Source organism: Oncorhynchus mykiss, chromosome 17 (genome assembly GCF_013265735.2).
Source record: "Oncorhynchus mykiss isolate Arlee chromosome 17, USDA_OmykA_1.1, whole genome shotgun sequence".
NCBI classification, from domain to species: Eukaryota; Metazoa; Chordata; class Actinopteri; order Salmoniformes; family Salmonidae; genus Oncorhynchus; species Oncorhynchus mykiss.
Window position 1 is genome coordinate 94,936,072 of NC_048581.1, and position 20,628 is coordinate 94,956,699.

The 20,628-nt window shown below is 45.4% G+C and overlaps 1 protein-coding gene across 1 annotated transcript in view; it reads right to left on the reverse strand.

The window, feature by feature from the left end:
- The window catches only part of phf2 (PHD finger protein 2), a 134,794-nt gene that overhangs the window by 74,627 nt on the left and 39,539 nt on the right, over positions 1 to 20,628 (reverse strand). The window contains exon 4 of the mRNA XM_036951005.1: positions 4,376 to 4,536. Within this exon, the coding sequence (XP_036806900.1) occupies positions 4,376 to 4,536 (161 nt within the window). The remainder of the gene's footprint in view (positions 1 to 4,375; positions 4,537 to 20,628) is intronic.

Below are 20,628 nucleotides of genomic sequence, written 5' to 3' on the forward strand. Positions count from 1 at the left end.
AGGAGAGGTAGCAGATGTGTTCCTAACAAGGCAGCTCAGTATAAAGCAGGCTGCTCAGTATAACGCAGAAGTAGCAGATGTGATGCTAACTAGGCTGTTCAGTATTAAGGAGAAGTAGCAGATGTGTTGCTAACTAGATTGCTCAGTATAAAGCAGTAGAGGTAGCAGATGTCTTCCTAACTAGGCTGCTTAGTAGAAAGAAGAAGTAGCAGATGTGTTTCTAACTAGGCTGCTCAGTAGAAAGCAGTAGAAGTAGCAGATGTGTTCCTAACTAGGCTGCTCAGTAGAAAGCAGTAGAAGTAGCGGATGTGTTGCTAACTAGGCTGCTCAGTATAAAGCAGTAGAGGTAGCAAGCAATGTGATGCTAACTAGGCTGCTCAGTATAAAGGAGAAGTATCAGATGTGTTGCTAACTGGGCTGCTCAGTATAAAGGAGAGGTAGCAGATGTGTTGCTATTTAGGCTGCTCAGTAGAAAGGAGAAGTATCAGATGTGTTGCTAACTGGGCTGCTCAGTATGAAGGAGAAGTAGCAGATGTGTTGCTAACTAGGCTGCTCGGTATAAAGGAGAAGTAGCAGATGTCTTGCTAACTAGGCTGCTCAGTATAAAGGAGAAGTAGCAGATGTGTTCCTAACTAGGCTGCTCAGTATAAAGCAGTAGAAGTAGCAGATGTGTTCCTAACTAGGCTGCTCATTATAAAGGAGAAGTATCAGATGTGTTGCTAACCAGGCTGCTCAGTAGAAAGCAGTAGAAGTAGGAGATGTGTTCCTAACTAGGCTGCTCAGTATAAAGCAGTAGAGATAGCAATGTGATGCTAACTAGGCTGCTCAGTATAAAGCAGTAGAAGTAGCAGATGTGTTCCTAACTAGGCTGCTCAGTAGAAAGCAGTAGAAGTAGGAGATGTGTTCCTAACTAGGCTGCTCAGTATAAAGGAGAAGTATCATATGTGTTCCTAACTAGGCTGCTCAGTATAAAGCAGTAGAAGTAGGAGATGTGTTCCTAACTAGGCTGCTCAGTATAAAGGAGAAGTATCAGATGTGTTCCTAACTAGGCTGCTCAGTATAAAGCAGTAGAAGTAGCAGATGTGTTCCTAACTAGGCTGCTCAGTATAAAGCAGTAGAAGTAGCAGATGTGTTGCTAACTAGGCTGCTCAGTATAAAGCAGTAGAAGTAGGAGATGTGTTGCTAACTAGGCTGCTCAGTATAAAGGAGAAGTATCAGATGTGTTCCTAACTAGGCTGCTCAGTATAAAGCAGTAGAAGTAGCAGATGTGTTGCTAACTAGGCTGCTCAGTATAAAGCAGTAGAAGTAGCAGATGTGTTCCTAACTAGGCTGCTCAGTATAAAGGAGAAGTAGCAGATGTGTCAGTCACAAGCATTAGTGTGTCAGCAGAGATCAAAACCGCTGACAGCATCGCTCTCTGGTGGACAAATCATATTACTACTGGTTCCTGTCAGCAAAGTAGTAACCTCCATAGGTGGCCAACCTGGCGATACGAGTATTTGTAACCATATCTGTAAATTGACTGTTGAAATAGGGTGACAACAATTAAAATACACTAATGTGGGACAACAGGATGATTTTTCAGAACATTGTGAGAAATGGGGGCTATGGCAATGCATAATTGAGGTGCAGGTAGAATAATCTTTTGCCGAGTGCGAAGTTGGTGATGCAGAAATGAGAGACTACATGTGCGGCTGTTTTATGAAAATCTGGGAAAATTTGGCCAAGGAAACATTTCTGGTTGACAGGGAATGTAAAAAAGGAAGGTACATAAAACAGGACTGAGTAGCAACAAATATAGTGACTGAGCAACTAATAAGGATGGAGAGCCTAACACATTTGACAAAATGACCTGATATCTTACAGTCTAATATGGCTATGTGTAGCTGATATCTATCAGTCTAATACTGCTATGTGTAGCTGATATCTATCAGTCTAATACTGCTATGTGTAGCTGATATCTATCAGTCTAATACTGCTATGTGTAGCTGATATCTATCAGTCTAATACGGCTGTGTAGCTGATATCTATCAGTCTAAAACAGCTATGTGTAGCTCTTCATCAGAAGCACGCTTTTTGTAATTACTACCTCTCCAAGTTTAGATGGAATTTAGCCCAAAAGGACATGAGATATGTGATTGGTTGATGATATGACTATGACATTGGCCTATGTCTCCTCTAGAGCTGCATGGGATATCAGATCTCAACAACGATTGGAGAAGTGTTCATCACCAGTAAACTACCACATCCTGATGATACATCTTTTCAACATGAGGTTGGAATGTCAGAGAGAGACAGGTTGGAATGTCAGAGAGAGACAGGTTGGGAATGTCTGAGAGAGACAGGTCAGGAATGTCTGAGAGAGACAGGTCGGAAGGTCTGACTGAAACAGATCTGAAGGTCTGACTGAGACAGGTCGGAACGTCTGACTGAGACAGGTCGGAACGTCTGACTGAGACAGGTCGGAACGTCTGACTGAGACAGGTCGGAACGTCTGACTGAGACAGGTCGGAACGTCTGACTGAGACAGGTCGGAACGTCTGACTGAGACAGGTCGGAACGTCTGACTGAGACAGGTCGGAACGTCTGACTGAGACAGGTCGGAACGTCTGACTGAGACAGGTCGGAACGTCTGACTGAGACAGGTCGGAACGCCTGACTAAGACAGGTCGGAACGTCTGAGAGAGACAGGTCGGAACGTCTGAGAGAGACAGGTCGGAACGTCTGAGAGAGACAGGTCGGAAAGTCTGAGAGAAACAGGTCGGAACGTCTGACTGAGACAGGTCGGAACGTCTGACTGAGACAGGTCGGAACGTCTGACTGAGACAGGTCGGAACGTCTGACTGAGACAGGTCGGAACGTCTGACTGAGACAGGTCGGAACGTCTAAGAGAGACAGGTCGGAACGTCTGAGAGAGACAGGTCGGAACGTCTGAGAGAGACAGGTCGGAACGTCTGAGAGACAGGTCGGAACGTCTGAGAGAGACAGGTCGGAACGTTTGAGAGAGACAGGTCGGAACGTCTGAGAGAGACAGGTCGGAACGTCTGACTGAGACAGGTCGGAACGTCTGACTGAGACAGGTCGGAACGTCTGACTGAGACAGGTCGGAACGTCTGACTGAGACAGGTCGGAACGTCTGACTGAGACAGGTCGGAACGTCTGACTGAGACAGGTCGGAACGTCTGACTGAGACAGGTCGGAACGTCTGAGAGAGACAGGTCGGAACGTCTGAGAGAGACAGGTCGGAACGTCTGAGAGAGACAGGTCGGAACGTCTGACTGAGACAGGTCGGAACGTCTGACTGAGACAGGTTGGTATGTCTGATGGAAACAGGTTGGAATGTCTGACTGAAATGTATTGATAAAATGCAGGACATGATTGTTTGGTTGCCAACGTGATGGTCACCTTAATTAGCATTTCATATTTTTTACCTACCCTTGCCCCGCTTGTTATTTATTTTTATCTGTTATTTAACATGGCAAGTCAGTTAACAGCAAATTCTTATTTTCAGTGACTGCCTTGGAACAGTGGCAGAACGACAGATTTCTACCTTGTCAGCTCTGGGATTTGATCTTCCAACCTTTCGGTTACTGGTCCAACGCTCTAACCACTAGGCTACCTATGTCAGAAAATGTGCACATTGATAGCTTATTAGATATTATGCACATTGATAGCTTGTTAGATATTACTCACATTGATAGCTTATTAGATATTATGCACATTGATAGCTTGTTAGATATTATGAACATTGATAGCTTGTTAGATATTATGCACATTGATAGCTTGCTGGCAAATGTCCTCACCTATTGATGTTTCATAGTAGCAGGCTAACAGGAGGCAAAAGTAATCTAAATGATCAGGCTAATAGGAGGCAGAATTAATCTAAATGATCAGGCTAACGGGAGGCAAAAGTCATCTAAATGATCAGGCTACCAGGAGGCAGAAGTAATATAAATAATCAGACTGAATCAGGCCAAGAGAAGTGATTGTGTGAAATTATGAAGCGAATGGATGGAGAAATATACAGTATCGCTCTATCCAATCAGAGCAGCATGATCAACGTACAGCCCGCCCTTCTCTTTACAGACAGGCAAACTAGCCACTTGAGTTATTTAGACAACGTAGCACCTCGCACTGGATTGAGTGATATGAAAAGCTGTGTGCTGGCACCAGCAAAAGCATTTTGTAAAAAGAGAGAGAGGGGAGGAGCATCTGATGGAGATCGGTAAAGTAGTCCTACGTAACTTACTGTAGGAAAACAATTAGTTATTTAGAGACATAGGTTCAGTCATTACTGACGGAAATGTAGAACGTGGACATCCCCAAGTATTACTAAAGCCGTTAGAGCAGTAGACAGAGACAGGACTATACGTACCAACATGGTTCTCCACATCATTGATGTAGAAGGTAGGAGCGGGCATGGACATCCCCAGACCGTCCTTCTTCAGAACCAGGATCGGCTCGTTAAAACCAACCTCTTCCAGGTAGTCCATCGTCAGCTGACTGCCGTTCAGCTTCACCACAATGTCCTCAGAGCTGTAAGACATAGATTACATTACAGTGCCTTCAGAAAGTATTCATACCCCTTGATTTATTACACATTGTGTTACAGCCTGAATTCAAAATGTATTAAATTGTTTTTTTTCTCACCCATCTAAACATAATGACAAAGTGAAAACATGTTTAAATGTTTTTGCAAATGTATTGAAAATTAAATACAGAGATACTATTCACACCCCTGAGTCAATACATGTTAGAATCACCTTTGGTAGGGATTACAGGTGTCTTTCTGGGTAAGTCTCTAAGAGCTTTCCACACCTGGATTGTACAATATTTGCACATTATTTATTTTTTTATTCTTCAAGCTCTCACAAATTGGTTGTTGATCATTGCTAGAAAGCCATTTTATTTGTATTTGTATTTATTATAGATCCCCATTAGTTCCTGTCAAATCAGCAGCTACTCTTCCTGGGGTTTATTATGGATCCCCATTAGTTCCTGTCAAATCAGCAGCTACTCTTCCTGGGGTTTATTATGGATCCCCATTAGTTCCTGTCAAATCAGCAGCTACTCTTCCTGGGGTTTATTATGGATCCCCATTAGTTCCTGTCAAATCAGCAGCTACTCTTCCTGTGGTTTATTATGGATCCCCATTAGTTCCTGTCAAGGCAGCAGCTACTCTTCCTGGGGTTTATTATGGATCCCCATTAGTTCCTGTCAAATCAGCAGCTACTCTTCCTGGGGTTTATTATGGATCCCCATTAGTTCCTGTCAAGGCAGCAGCTACTCTTCCTGGGGTTTATTATGGATCCCCATTAGTTCCTGTCACAGCAGCAGCTACTCTTCCTGGGGTTTATTATGGATCCCCATTAGTTCCTGTCACAGCAGCAGCTACTCTTCCTGGGGTTTATTATGGATCCCCATTAGTTCCTGTCACAGCAGCAGCTACTCTTCCTGGGGTTTATTATGGATCCCCATTAGTTCCTGCCAAGGCAGCAGCTACTCTTCCTGGGGTTTATTATGGGTCCCCATTAGTTCCTGTCAAGGCAGCAGCTACTCTTCCTGGGGTTTATTATGGATCCCCATTAGTTCCTGTCACAGCAGCAGCTACTCTTCCTGGGGTTTATTATGGATCCCCATTAGTTCCTGTCACAGCAGCAGCTACTCTTCCTGAGGTTTATAATGGATCCCCATTAGTTCCTGCCAAGGCAGCAGATACTCTTCCTGGGGTTTATTATGGATCCCCATTAGTTCCTGCCAAGGCAGCAGCTACTCTTCCTGGGGTTTATTACGGATCCCCATTAGTTCCTGCCAAGGCAGCAGCTATTCTTCCTGTGGTTTATTATGGATCCCCATTAGTTCCTGCCAAGGAAGCAGCTACTCTTCCTGGGGTTTAGATAGTAGCTACTAACAATTGGATACCACGAAATTGGGGAGAAAAGGGGGCAAAAAATGTACATTTAAATAAAAAATAAAAAGATGTCTATCTGTAAATATGTCTAAGTGTTGGAGCATGCCCCTAGCTATCTATCAGTAAAAATATCTGAGTGTTGGAGCGTGCCCCTGGCTATCTATCAGTAAATGGTGTCTGAGTGTTGGAGCATGCCCCTGGCTATCTATCAGTAAAGATGTCTAAGTGTTGGAGCGTGCCCCTGGCTATCTATCAGTAAAGATATCTGAGTGTTGGAGCGTGCCCCTGGCTATCTATCAGTAAAGATATCTGAGTGTTGGAGCATGCCCCTGGCTATCTATCAGTAAAGATATCTGAGTGTTGGAGCGTGCCCCTGGCTATCTATCAGTAAAGATCTGAGTGTTGGAGAATGCCCCTGGCTATCTATCAGTAAAGATATCTGAGTGTTGGAGAATGCCCCTGGCTATCTATCAGTAAAGATATCTGAGTGTTGGAGAATGCCCCTGGCTATCTATCAGTAAAGATATCTGAGTGTTGGAGTGTGCCCCTGGCTATCTATCAGTAAATGGTGTCAGTGATGCAGAAGGTTACATTAGGTGGAATCATATAAGTCTCCTTATCACATAGAATTTGGTTAATACATCTCATGGGGAAAATAAGACTCTAACCAGTGATATGTGTGTGGCAGGACCAAAGGTATACTATTTGATGCATCTATGTGGCTCAGACTGCTACTCAACTGAGACCGGTGTTTTATGTTTTCAGAAATTAGGTATGGGAGAGAGGAAAGACCGTCTCGTCTGAGATTGAACTGTATACTAGAGCAGACCCATCCAATGGCTTGGTAATGAACTGTATACCACACCAGACCCATCCAATGGCTTGGTAATTAACTGTATACCACACCAGACCCATGTAATGGCTTGGTAATGAACTGAATACTAGAGTAGACCCATCCAATGGCTTGGTAATGAACTGTATACCACACCAGACCCATTCAATGGCTTGGTAATGAACTGTATACCACACCAGACCCATCCAATGGCTTGGTAATGAACTGTATACCACACCAGACCCCTGCAATGGCTTGGTAATGAACTGTATACTAGAGCAGACCCATCCAATGGCTTGGTAATGAACTGTATACCACACCAGACCCATCCAATGGCTTGGCAATGAACTGTATACCACACCAGACCCATCCAATGGCTTGGTAATGAACTGTATACCACACCAGACCCATCCAATGGCTTGGCAATGAACTGTATACTAGAGCAGACCTATCCAATGGCTTGGTAATGAACTGTATACTAGAGCAGACCCATCCAATGGCTTGGAAATGAACTGTATACCACACCAGACCCATCCAATGGCTTGGTAATGAACTGTATACCACACCAGACCCATCCAATGGCTTGGTAATGAACTGTATACCACACCAGACCCATCCAATGGCTTGGTAAATAACTGTATACCACACCAGACCCATCCAATGGCTTGGTAATGAACTGAGCAGACCCATCCAATGGCTTGGTAAATAACTGTATACCACACCAGACCCATCCAATGGCTTGGCAATGAACTGTATACTAGAGCAGACCCATCCAATGGCTTGGTAATGAACTGTATACCACACCAGACCCATCCAATGGCTTGGTAATGAACTGTATACCACACCAGACCCATCCAATGGCTTGGCAATGAACTGTATACTAGAGCAGACCCATCCAATTGCTTGGCAATGATCTGTATACCACACCAGACCCATCCAATGGATTGGTAATGAACTGTATACTAGAGTAGAACCATCCAATGGCTTGGTAATGATCTGTATACCACACCAGACCCATCCAATGGCTTGGTAATGAACTGTATACCACACCAGACCCATCCAATGGCTTGGTAATGAACTGTATACCACACCAGACCCATCCAATGGCTTGGTAATGAATTGTATACGACACCAGACCCATCCAATGGCTTGGTAAAGAACTGTATACCACACCAGACCCATCCAATGGCTTGATAATGAACTGTATACCACACCAGACCCATCCAATGGCTTGGTAATGAACTGTATACCACACCAGACCCATCCAATGGCTTGGTAATTAACTGTATACCACACCAGACCCATCCAATGGCTTGGTAATGAACTGTATACCACACCAGACCCATCCAATGGCTTGGTAATAAACTGTATACCACACCAGACCCATCCAATGGCTTGGTAATGAACTGTATACTAGAGCAGACCCATCCAATGGCTTGGCAATGAACTGTATACTAGAGCAGACCCATCCAATGGCTTGGTAATGAAATGTATACCACACCAGACCCATGCAATGGCTTGGTAATGAACTGTATACCACACCAGACCCAAACAATGGCTTGGCAATGAACTGTATACTAGAGCAGACCCATCCAATGGCTTGGTAATGAACTGTATACCACACCAGACCCATCCAATGGCTTGGCAATGAACTGTATACTAGAGCAGAACCATCCAATGGCTTGGTAATTAACTGTATACCACACCAGACCCATCCAATGGCTTGGTAATGAACTGTATACAACACCAGACCCATCCAATGGCTTGGCAATGAACTGTATACTAGAGCAGACCCATCCAATGGCTTGGTAATGAACTGTATATCACACCAGACCCATCCAATGGCTTGGCAATGAACTGTATACTAGAGCAGACCCATCCAATGGCTTGGTAATTAACTGTATACCACACCAGACCCATCCAATGGCTTGGTAATGAACTGTATACCACACCAGACCCATCCAATGGCTTGGTAATGAACTGTATACCACACCAGACCCATCCAATGGCTTGGTAATGAACTGTATACCACACCAGACCCATCCAATGGCTTGGTAATGAACTGTATACCACACCAGACCCATCCAATGGCTTGGTAATGAACTGTATACCACACCAGACCCATCCAATGGCTTGGTAATGAACTGTATACCACACCAGACCCATCCAATGGCTTGGTAATGAGCTGTATACTAGAACAGACTCATCCAATGGCTTGGTAATGAACTGTATACCACACCAGAACCATCAAATGGCTTGGTAATGAACTGTAAACCACACCAGACCCATTCAATGGCTTGGGAATTAACGGTATACCACACCAGACCCATCCAATGGCTTGGCAATGAACTGTATACTAGAGCAGACCCATCCAATGGCTTGGTAATGAACTGTATACTAGAGCAGACCCATCCAATGGCTTGGCAAGGAACTGTATACCACACCAGACCCATCCAATGGCTTGGTAATTAACTGTATACCACACCAGACCCATCCAATGGCTTGGTAATTGACTGTATACCACACCAGACCCATCCAATGGCTTGGTAAATAACTGTATACCACACCAGACCCATCCAATGGCTTGGTAATGAACTGTATACTAGAGCAGACCCATCCAATGGCTTGGTAAATAACTGTATACCACACCAGACCCATCCAATGGCTTGGTAATGAACTGTATACCACACCAGACCCATCCAATGGCTTGGCAATGAACTGTATACTAGAGCAGACCCATCCAATGGCTTGGTAATGAACTGTATATCACACCAGACCCATCCAATGGCTTGGCAATGAACTGTATACTAGAGCAGACCCATCCAATGGCTTGGTAATGAACTGTATACCACACCAGACCCATCCAATGGCTTGGTAATGAACTGTATACCACACCAGACCCATCCAATGGCTTGGTAATGAACTGTATACCACACCAGACCCATCCAATGGCTTGGTAATGAACTGTATACCACACCAGACCCATCAAATGGCTTGGTAATGAACTGTATACCACACCAGACCCATCCAATGGCTTGGTAATGAGCTGTATACTAGAACAGACTCATCCAATGGCTTGGTAATGAACTGTATACCACACCAGAACCATCAAATGGCTTGGTAATGAACTGTAAACCACACCAGACCCATTCAATGGCTTGGGAATTAACGGTATACCACACCAGACCCATCCAATGGCTTGGCAATGAACTGTATACTAGAGCAGACCCATCCAATGGCTTGGTAATGAACTGTATACTAGAGCAGACCCATCCAATGGCTTGGCAAGGAACTGTATACCACACCAGACCCATCCAATGGCTTGGTAATTAACTGTATACCACACCAGACCCATCCAATGGCTTGGTAATTGACTGTATACCACACCAGACCCATCCAATGGCTTGGTAAATAACTGTATACCACACCAGACCCATCCAATGGCTTGGTAATGAACTGTATACTAGAGCAGACCCATCCAATGGCTTGGTAAATAACTGTATACCACACCAGACCCATCCAATGGCTTGGTAATGAACTGTATACCACACCAGACCCATCCAATGGCTTGGCAATGAACTGTATACTAGAGCAGACCCATCCAATGGCTTGGTAATGAACTGTATATCACACCAGACCCATCCAATGGCTTGGCAATGAACTGTATACTAGAGCAGACCCATCCAATGGCTTGGTAATGAACTGTATACCACACCAGACCCATCCAATGGCTTGGTAATGAACTGTATACCACACCAGACCCATCCAATGGCTTGGTAATGAACTGTATACCACACCAGACCCATCCAATGGCTTGGTAATGAACTGTATACCACACCAGACCCATCAAATGGCTTGGTAATGAACTGTATACCACACCAGACCCATCCAATGGCTTGGTAATTAACTGTATACCACACCAGACCCATCCAATGGCTTGGTAATTGACTGTATACCACACCAGACCCATCCAATGGCTTGGTAAATAACTGTATACCACACCAGACCCATCCAATGGCTTGGTAATGAACTGTATACTAGAGCAGACCCATCCAATGGCTTGGTAAATAACTGTATACCACACCAGACCCATCCAATGGCTTGGTAATGAACTGTATACAACACCAGACCCATCCAATGGCTTGGTAATGAACTGTATACCAATACCAATGGCTTGGCAATGAACTGTATACTAGAGCAGACCCATCCAATGGCTTGGTAATGAACTGTATACCACAACAGACCCATCCAATGGCTTGGTAATTAACTGTATACCACACCAGACCCATCCAATGGCTTGGTAATGAACTGTATACCACACCAGACCCATCCAATGGCTTGGTAATTGACTGTATACCACACCAGACCCATCCAATGGCTTGGTAAATAACTGTATACCACACCAGACCCATCCAAAGGCTTGGTAATGAACTGTATACTAGAGCAGACCCATCCAATGGCTTGGTAAATAACTGTATACAACACCAGACCCATCCAATGGCTTGGTAATGAACTGTATACCAATACCAATGGCTTGGCAATGAACTGTATACCACACCAGACCCATCCAATGGCTTGGTAATTAACTGTATACCACACCAGACCCATCCAATGGCATGGTAATTAACTGTATACTACACCAGACCCATCCAATGGCTTGGTAAATAACTGTATACCACACCAGACCCATCCAATGGCTTGGTAATGAACTGTATACTAGAGCAGACCCATCCAATGGCTTGGCAATGAACTGCATACTAGAGCAGACCCATCCAATGGCTTGGTAATGAACTGTATACTAGAGCAGACCCATCCAATGGCTTGGTAATTAACTGTATACCACACCAGACCCATCCAATGGCTTGGCAATGAACTGTATACTAGAGCAGACCCATCCAATGGCTTGGTAATTAACTGTATACCACACCAGACCCATCCAATGGCTTGGCAATGAACTGTATACTAGAGCAGACCCATCCAATGGCTTGGTAATGAACTGTATACCACACCAGACCCATCCAATGGCTTGGCAATGAACTGTATACTAGAGCAGACCCATCCAATGGCTTGGCAATTAACTGTATACCACACCAGACCCATCCAATGGCTTGGTAATGAACTGTATACCACACCAGACCCATCCAATGGCTTGGTAATGGACAGTATACCACACCAGACCCATCCAATGGCTTGGTAATGAACTGTATACTAGAGCAGACCCATACAATTGCTTGGTAATGAACTGTATACCACACCAGACCCATCCAATGGCTTGGTAATGAACTGTATACAACACCAGACCCATCCAATGGCTTGGTAATGAACTGTATACCACAACAGACCCATCCAATGGCTTGGTAATGAAGTGTATACCACACCAGACCCATCCAATGGCTTGGTAATGAACTGTAAACCACACCAGACCCATCCAATGGCTTGGTAATGAACTGTATACCACACCAGACCCATCCAATGGCTTGGTAATGAACTGTATACCACACCAGACCCATCCAATGGCTTGGTAATGAACTGTATACCACACCAGACCCATCCAATGGCTTGGTAATGAACTGTATACTAGAGCAGACTCATCCAATGGCTTGGTAATGAACTGTATACCACACCAGACCCATCAAATGGCTTGGTAATTAACTGTATACCACACCAGACCCATCCAATGGCTTGGTAATGAACTGTATACCACACCAGACCCATCAAATGGCTTGGTAAATAACTGTATACCACACCAGACCCATCCAATGGCTTGGCAATGAACTGTATACCACACCAGACCCATCCAATGGCTGGGTAATTACCTGTATACAGCACCAGACCCATCCAATGGCTTGGCAATGAACTGTATACTAGAGCAGACCCATCCAATGGCTTGGTAATGAACTGTATACCACACCAGACCCATCAAATGGCTTAGTAATTAACTGTATACCACACCAGACCCATTCAATGGCTTGGTAATTAACTGTATACCACACCAGACCCATCCAATGGCTTGGTAATTAACTGTATACCACACCAGACCCATCCAATGGCTTGGTAAATAACTGTATACCACACCAGACCCATCCAATGGCTTGGCAATGAACTGTATACTAGAGCAGACCCATCCAATGGCTTGGTAATGAACTGTATACTAGAGCAGACCCATCCAATGGCTTGGCAATGAACTGTATACCACACCAGACCCATCCAATGGCTTGGTAATTAACTGTATACCACACCAGACCCATCCAATGGCTTGGTAATTAACTGTATACCACACCAGACCCATCCAATGGCTTGGTAATGAACTGTATACCACACCAGACCCATCCAATGGCTTGGTAATTAACTGTATACCACACCAGACCCATCCAATGGCTTGGTAATGAACTGTATACCACACCAGACCCATCCAATGGCTTGGTAATAAACTGTATACCACACCAGACCCATCCAATGGCTTGGTAATGAACTGTATACTAGAGCAGACCCATCCAATGGCTTGGCAATGAACTGCATACTAGAGCAGACCCATCCAATGGCTTGGTAATGAACTGTATACCACACCAGACCCATCCAATGGCTTGATAATGAACTGTATACCACACCAGACCCATCCAATGGCTTGGCAATGAACTGTATACTAGAGCAGACCCATCCAATGGCTTGGTAATTAACTGTATACCACACCAGACCCATCCAATGGTCTGGCAATGAACTGTATACTAGAGCAGACACATCCAATGGCTTGGTAATGAACTGTATACCACACCAGACCCATCCAATGGCTTGGCAATGAACTGTATACTAGAGCAGACCCATCCAATGGCTTGGCAATTAACTGTATACAACACCAGACCCATCCAATGGCTTGGTAATGAACTGTATACCACACCAGACCCATCCAATGGCTTGGTAATGAACTGTATACCACACCAGACCCATCAAATGGCTTGGTAATGAACTGTATACCACACCAGACCCATTCTATGGCTTGGTAATTAACTGTATACCACACCAGACCCATCCAATGGCTTGGTAATGAACTGTATACCACACCAGACCCATCCAATGGCTTGGTAAATAACTGTATACCACACCAGACCCATCCAATGGCTTGGCAATGAACTGTATACTAGAGCAGACCCATCCAATGGCTTGGTAATGAACTGTATACTAGAGCAGACCCATCCAATGGCTTGGCAATGAACTGTATACCACACCAGACCCATCCAATGGCTTGGTAATGAACTGTATACTAGAGCAGACCCATACAATTGCTTGGTAATGAACTGTATACCACACCAGACCCATCCAATGGCTTGGTAATGAACTGTATACCACACCAGACCCATCCAATGGCTTGGTAATGAACTGTATACCACACCAGACCCATCCAATGGCTTGGTAATGATCTGTATACCACACCAGACCCATCCAATGGCTTGGTAATGAACTGTAAACTAGAGCAGACCCATCCAATTGCTTGGTAATGAACTGTATACCACACCAGACCCATCCAATGGCTTGGTAATGAACTGTATACAACACCAGACCCATCCAATGGCTTGGTAATGAACTGTATACCACACCAGACCCATCCAATGGCTTGGTAATGAAGTGTATACCACAACAGACCCATCCAATGGCTTGGTAATGAAGTGTATACCACACCAGACCCATCCAATGGCTTGGTAATGAACTGTATACGACACCAGACCCATCCAATGGCTTGGTAATGAACTGTATACCACACCAGACCCATCCAATGGCTTGGTAATTACCTGTATACCACACCAGACCCATCCAATGGCTTGGCAATGAACTGTATACTAGAGCAGACCCATCCAATGGCTTGGTAATGAACTGTATACCACACCAGACCCATCAAATGGCTTGGTAATGAACTGTATACCACACCAGACCCATTCAATGGCTTGGTAATTAACTGTATACCACACCAGACCCATCCAATGGCTTGGTAATGAACTGTATACCACACCAGACCCATCCAATGGCTTGGTAAATAACTGTATACCACACCAGACCCATCCAATGGCTTGGCAATGAACTGTATACTAGAGCAGACCCATCCAATGGCTTGGTAATGAACTGTATACTAGAGCAGACCCATCCAATGGCTTGGCAATGAACTGTATACCACACCAGACCCATCCAATGGCTTGGTAATTAACTGTATACCACACCAGAACCATCCAATGTCTTGGTAATTAACTGTATACCACACCAGACCCATCCAATGGCTTGGTAAATAACTGTATACCACCCCAGACCCATCCAATGGCTTGGTAATTAACTGTATACTAGAGCAGACCCATCCAATGGCTTGGCAAATAACTGTATACCACACCAGACCCATCCAATGGCTTGGCAATTAACTGTATACTAGAGCAGACCCATCCAATGGCTTGGTAATGAAGTGTATACCACACCAGACCCATCCAATGGCTTGGTAATGAACTGTATACGACACCAGACCCATCCAATGGCTTGGTAATGAACTGTATACCACACCAGACCCATCCAATGGCTTGGTAATTACCTGTATACCACACCAGACCCATCCAATGGCTTGGCAATGAACTGTATACTAGAGCAGACCCATCCAATGGCTTGGTAATGAACTGTATACCACACCAGACCCATCAAATGGCTTGGTAATGAACTGTATACCACACCAGACCCATTCTATGGCTTGGTAATTAACTGTATACCACACCAGACCCATCCAATGGCTTGGTAATGAACTGTATACCACACCAGACCCATCCAATGGCTTGGTAAATAACTTTATACCACACCAGACCCATCCAATGGCTTGGCAATGAACTGTATACTAGAGCAGACCCATCCAATGGCTTGGTAATGAACTGTATACTAGAGCAGACCCATCCAATGGCTTGGCAATGAACTGTATACCACACCAGACCCATCCAATGGCTTGGTAATTAACTGTATACCACACCAGACCCATCCAATGGCTTGGTAATTAACTGTATACCACACCAGACCCATCCAATGGCTTGGTAAATAACTGTATACCACCCCAGACCCATCCAATGGCTTGGTAATTAACTGTATACTAGAGCAGACCCATCCAATGGCTTGGTAAATAACTGTATACCACACCAGACCCATCCAATGGCTTGGCAATTAACTGTATACTAGAGCAGACCCATCCAATGGCTTGGTAATGAACTGTATACCACACCAGACCCATCCAATGGCTTGGTAATGATCTGTATACCACACCAGACCCATCCAATGGCTTGGTAATGAACTGTAAACTAGAGCAGACCCATCCAATTGCTTGGTAATGAACTGTATACCACACCAGACCCATCTAATGGCTTGGTAATGAACTGTATACAACACCAGACCCATCCAATGGCTTGGTAATGAACTGTATACCACACCAGACCCATCCAATGGCTTGGTAATTAACTGTATACCACATTGGACCCATCCAATGGCTTGGTAATTACCTGTATACCACACCAGACCCATCCAATGGCTTGGCAATGAACTGTATACTAGAGCAGACCCATCCAATGGCTTGGTAATGAACTGTATACCACACCAGACCCATCCAATGGCTTGGCAATGAACTGTATACTAGAGCAGACCCATCCAATGGCTTGGTAATTAACTGTATACCACACCAGACCCATCCAATGGCTTGGTAATGAACTGTATACCACACCAGACCCATCCAATGGCTTGGTAATTAACTGTATACCACACCAGACCCATCCAATGGCTTGGTAATGAACTGTATACCACACCAGACCCATCCAATGGCTTGGTAATTAACTGTATACCACACCAGACCCATCCAATGGCTTGGTAATGAACTGTATACCACACCAGACCCATCCAATGGCTCGGTAATGAACTGTATACCACACCAGACCCATCCAATGGCTTGGTAATGAACTGTATACCACACCAGACCCATCCAATGGCTTGGTAATGAACTGTATACCACACCAGACCCATCCAATGGCTTGGTAATGAACTGTATACCACACCAGACCCATCCAATGGCTTGGTAATGAACTGTATACTAGAGCAGACCCATCCAATGGCTTGGTAATGAACTGTATACCACACCAGACCCATCCAATGGCTTGGTAATGAACTGTATACCACACCAGAACCATTCAATGGCTTGGTAATTAACTGTATACCACACCAGAACCATCCAATGGCTTGGTAATGAACTGTATACCACACCAGACCCATCCAATGGCTTGGCAATGAACTGTATACCACACCAGACCCATCCAATGGCTTGGTAATGAACTGTATACTAGAGCAGACCCATCCAATTGCTTGGTAATGAACTGTATACCACACCAGACCCATCCAATGGCTTGGTAATGAACTGTATACTAGAGTAGACCCATCCAATGGCTTGGTAATGAACTGTATACCACACCAGACCCATCCAATGGCTTGGCAATTAACTGTATACTAGAGCAGACCCATCCAATGGCTTGGTAATGAACTGTATACCACACCAGACCCATCCAATGGCTTGGCAATGAACTGTATACTAGAGCAGACCCATCCAATGGCTTGGTAATTAACTGTATACCACACCAGACCCATCCAATGGCTTGGTAATGAACTGTATACCACACCAGACCCATCCAATGGCTTGGTAATGAACTGTATACCACACCAGACCCATCCAATGGCTTGGTAATTAACTGTATACCACACCAGACCCATCCAATAGCTTGGCAATGAACTGTATACTAGAGCAGACCCATCCAATGGCTTGGTAATGAATTGTATACCACACCAGACCCATCCAATGGCTTGGCAATGAACTGTATACTAGAGCAGACCCATCCAATGGCTTGGTAATTAACTGTATACCACACCAGACCCATCCAATAGCTTGGCAATGAACTGTATACTAGAGCAGACCCATCCAATGGCTTGGCAATTGGCAAAAGATGGGGTTCTACCTCACTACCAACACTGAGCCATACCCAACCATAAAGATGGGGTTCTACTCCACCACCAACATTGAGACATATCCAACCATAAAGATGGGGTTCTACCTCACCACCAACATTGAGACATACCCAACCATAAAGATGGGGTTCTACCTCACCACCAACACTGAGCCATACCCAACCATAAAGATGGGGTTCTACCTCACCACCAAAACTGAGCCATACCCAACCATAAAGATGGGGTTCTACCTCACCACCAACACTGAGCCATACCCAACCATAAAGATGGGGTTCTACCTCACCACCAAAACTGAGCCATACCCAACCATAAAGATGGGGTTCTACCTCACCACCAACACTGAGCCATACCCAACCATAAAGATGGGGTTCTACCTCACCACCAAAACTGAGCCATACCCAACCATAAAGATGGGGTTCTACCTCACCACCAAAACGGAGCCATACCCAACCATAAACATGGGGTTCTACCTCACCACCAAAACTGAGCCATACCCAACCATAAAGATGGGGTTCTACCTCACCACCAAAACGGAGCCATACCCAACCATAAACATGGGGTTCTACCTCACCACCAAAACTGAGCCATACCCAACCATAAAGATGGGGTTCTACCTCACCACCAAAACGGAGCCATACCCAACCATAAACATGGGGTTCTACCTCACCACCAAAACTGAGCCATACCCAACCATAAACATGGGGTTCTACCTCACCACCAAAACTGAGCCATACCCAACCATAAACATGGGGTTCTACCTCACCACCAACATTGAGACATACCCAACCATAAAGATGGGGTTCTACCTCACCACCAAAACGGAGCCATACCCAACCATAAACATGGGGTTCTACCTCACCACCAACACTGAGCCATACCCAACCATAAAGATGGGGTTCTACCTCACCACCAAAACGGAGCCATACCCAACCATAAACATGGGGTTCTACCTCACCACCAACATACCCAATATCAGTCTCTGCCTTAGGTGAGCTATGCTGCTGTGTGGTACAGTGGTACTGGTGGTACAGTAGTACTGGTGGTACAGTGGTACTGGTGGTACAGTGATACTGGTGGTACTGGTGGTACAGTAGTACTGGTGGTACAGTAGTACTGGTGGTACAGTGGTACTGGTGGTACAGTAGTACTGGTGGTACAGTGGTACTGGTGGTACAGTGGTAATGGTGGTACTGGTGGAACTGGTGGTACAGTAGTACTGGTGGTACAGTAGTACTGGTGGTACAGTGGTACTGGTGGTACTGGTGGTACAGTGGTAATGGTGGTACTAGTGGTACTGGTGGTACAGTAGTACTGGTGGTACAGTGGTACTGGTGGTACAGTAGTACTGGTGGTACAGTAGTACTGGTGGTACAGTGGTACTGGTGGTACAGTAGTACTGGTGGTACAGTGGTACTGGTGGTACAGTGGTAATGGTGGTACTGGTGGAACTGGTGGTACAGTGGTACTGGTGGTACAGTAGTACTGGTGGTACAGTGGTAATGGTGGTGCAGTGGTACTGGTGGTACTGGTGGTACTGGTGGTACAGTGGTACTGGTGGTACTGGTGGTACAGTAGTACTGGTGGTACAGTGGTACTGGTGGTACAGTGGTAATGGTGGTACTAGTGGTACAGTGGTACTGGTGGTACTGGTGGTACAGTGGTAATGGTGGTAATGGTGGTACTGGTGGTACAGTGGTACTGGTGGTACTGGTGGTACTGGTGGTACAGTGGTACTGGTGGTACTGGTGGTACTGGTGGTACAGTGGTACTGGTGGTACAGTGGTACTGGTGGTACTGGTGGTACAGTGGTAATGGTGGTACTGGTGGTACAGTGGTACTGGTGGTACAGTGGTACTGGTGGTACTGGTGGTACAGTGGTACTGGTGGTACTGGTGGTACAGTGGTAATGGTGGTACTGGTGGTACAGTGGTACTGGTGGTACTGGTGGTACAGTGGTACTGGTGGTACTGGTGGTACTGGTGGTACAGTGGTACAGTGGTACTGGTGGTACTGGTGGTACAGTGGTACTGGTGGTACTGGTGGTACAGTGGTACAGTGGTACTGGTGGTACTGGTGGTACTGGTGGTACTGGTGGTACAGTGGTACTGGTGGTACTGGTGGTACAGTGGTACTGGTGGTACTGGTGGTAATGGTGGTACAGTGGTACAGTGGTAATGGTGGTACTAGTGGTAATGGTGGTACTAGTGGTAATGGTGGTACGGTGGTAATGTTGGTACAGTGGTAATGGTGGTACTGGTGGTACTGTTGGTACAGTGGTACTGGTGGTACTGGTGGTACTGGTGGTACTGTTGGTACAGTGGTACTGGTGGTACTGGTGGTACTGGTGGTACTGTTGGTACAGTGGTACTGGTGGTACTGGTGGTACTGGTGGTACAGTGGTAATGGTGGTACTGGTGGTACAGTGGTAATGGTGGTACAGTGGTACTGGTGGTACTGGTGGTACTGGTGGTACAGTGGTACAGTGGTACTGGTGGTACAGTGGTAATGGTGGTACTGGTGGTACTGGTGGTACAGTGGTACAGTGGTACTGGTGGTACAGTGGTAATGGTGGTACTGGTGGTACAGTGGTACTGGTGGTACTGGTGGTACTGGTGGTACAGTGGTACAGTGGTACTGGTGGTACAGTGGTAATGGTGGTACTGGTGGTACAGTGGTACTGGTGGTACAGTGGTACTGGTGGTACAGTGGTACAGTGGTACTGGTGGTACAGTGGTACTGGTGGTACAGTGGTAATGGTGGTACTGGTGGTACAGTGGTACTGGTGGTACAGTGGTAATGGTGGTACTGGTGGTACAGTGGTACTGGTGGTACAGTGGTACTGGTGGTACAGTGGTAATGGTGGTACAGTGGTACA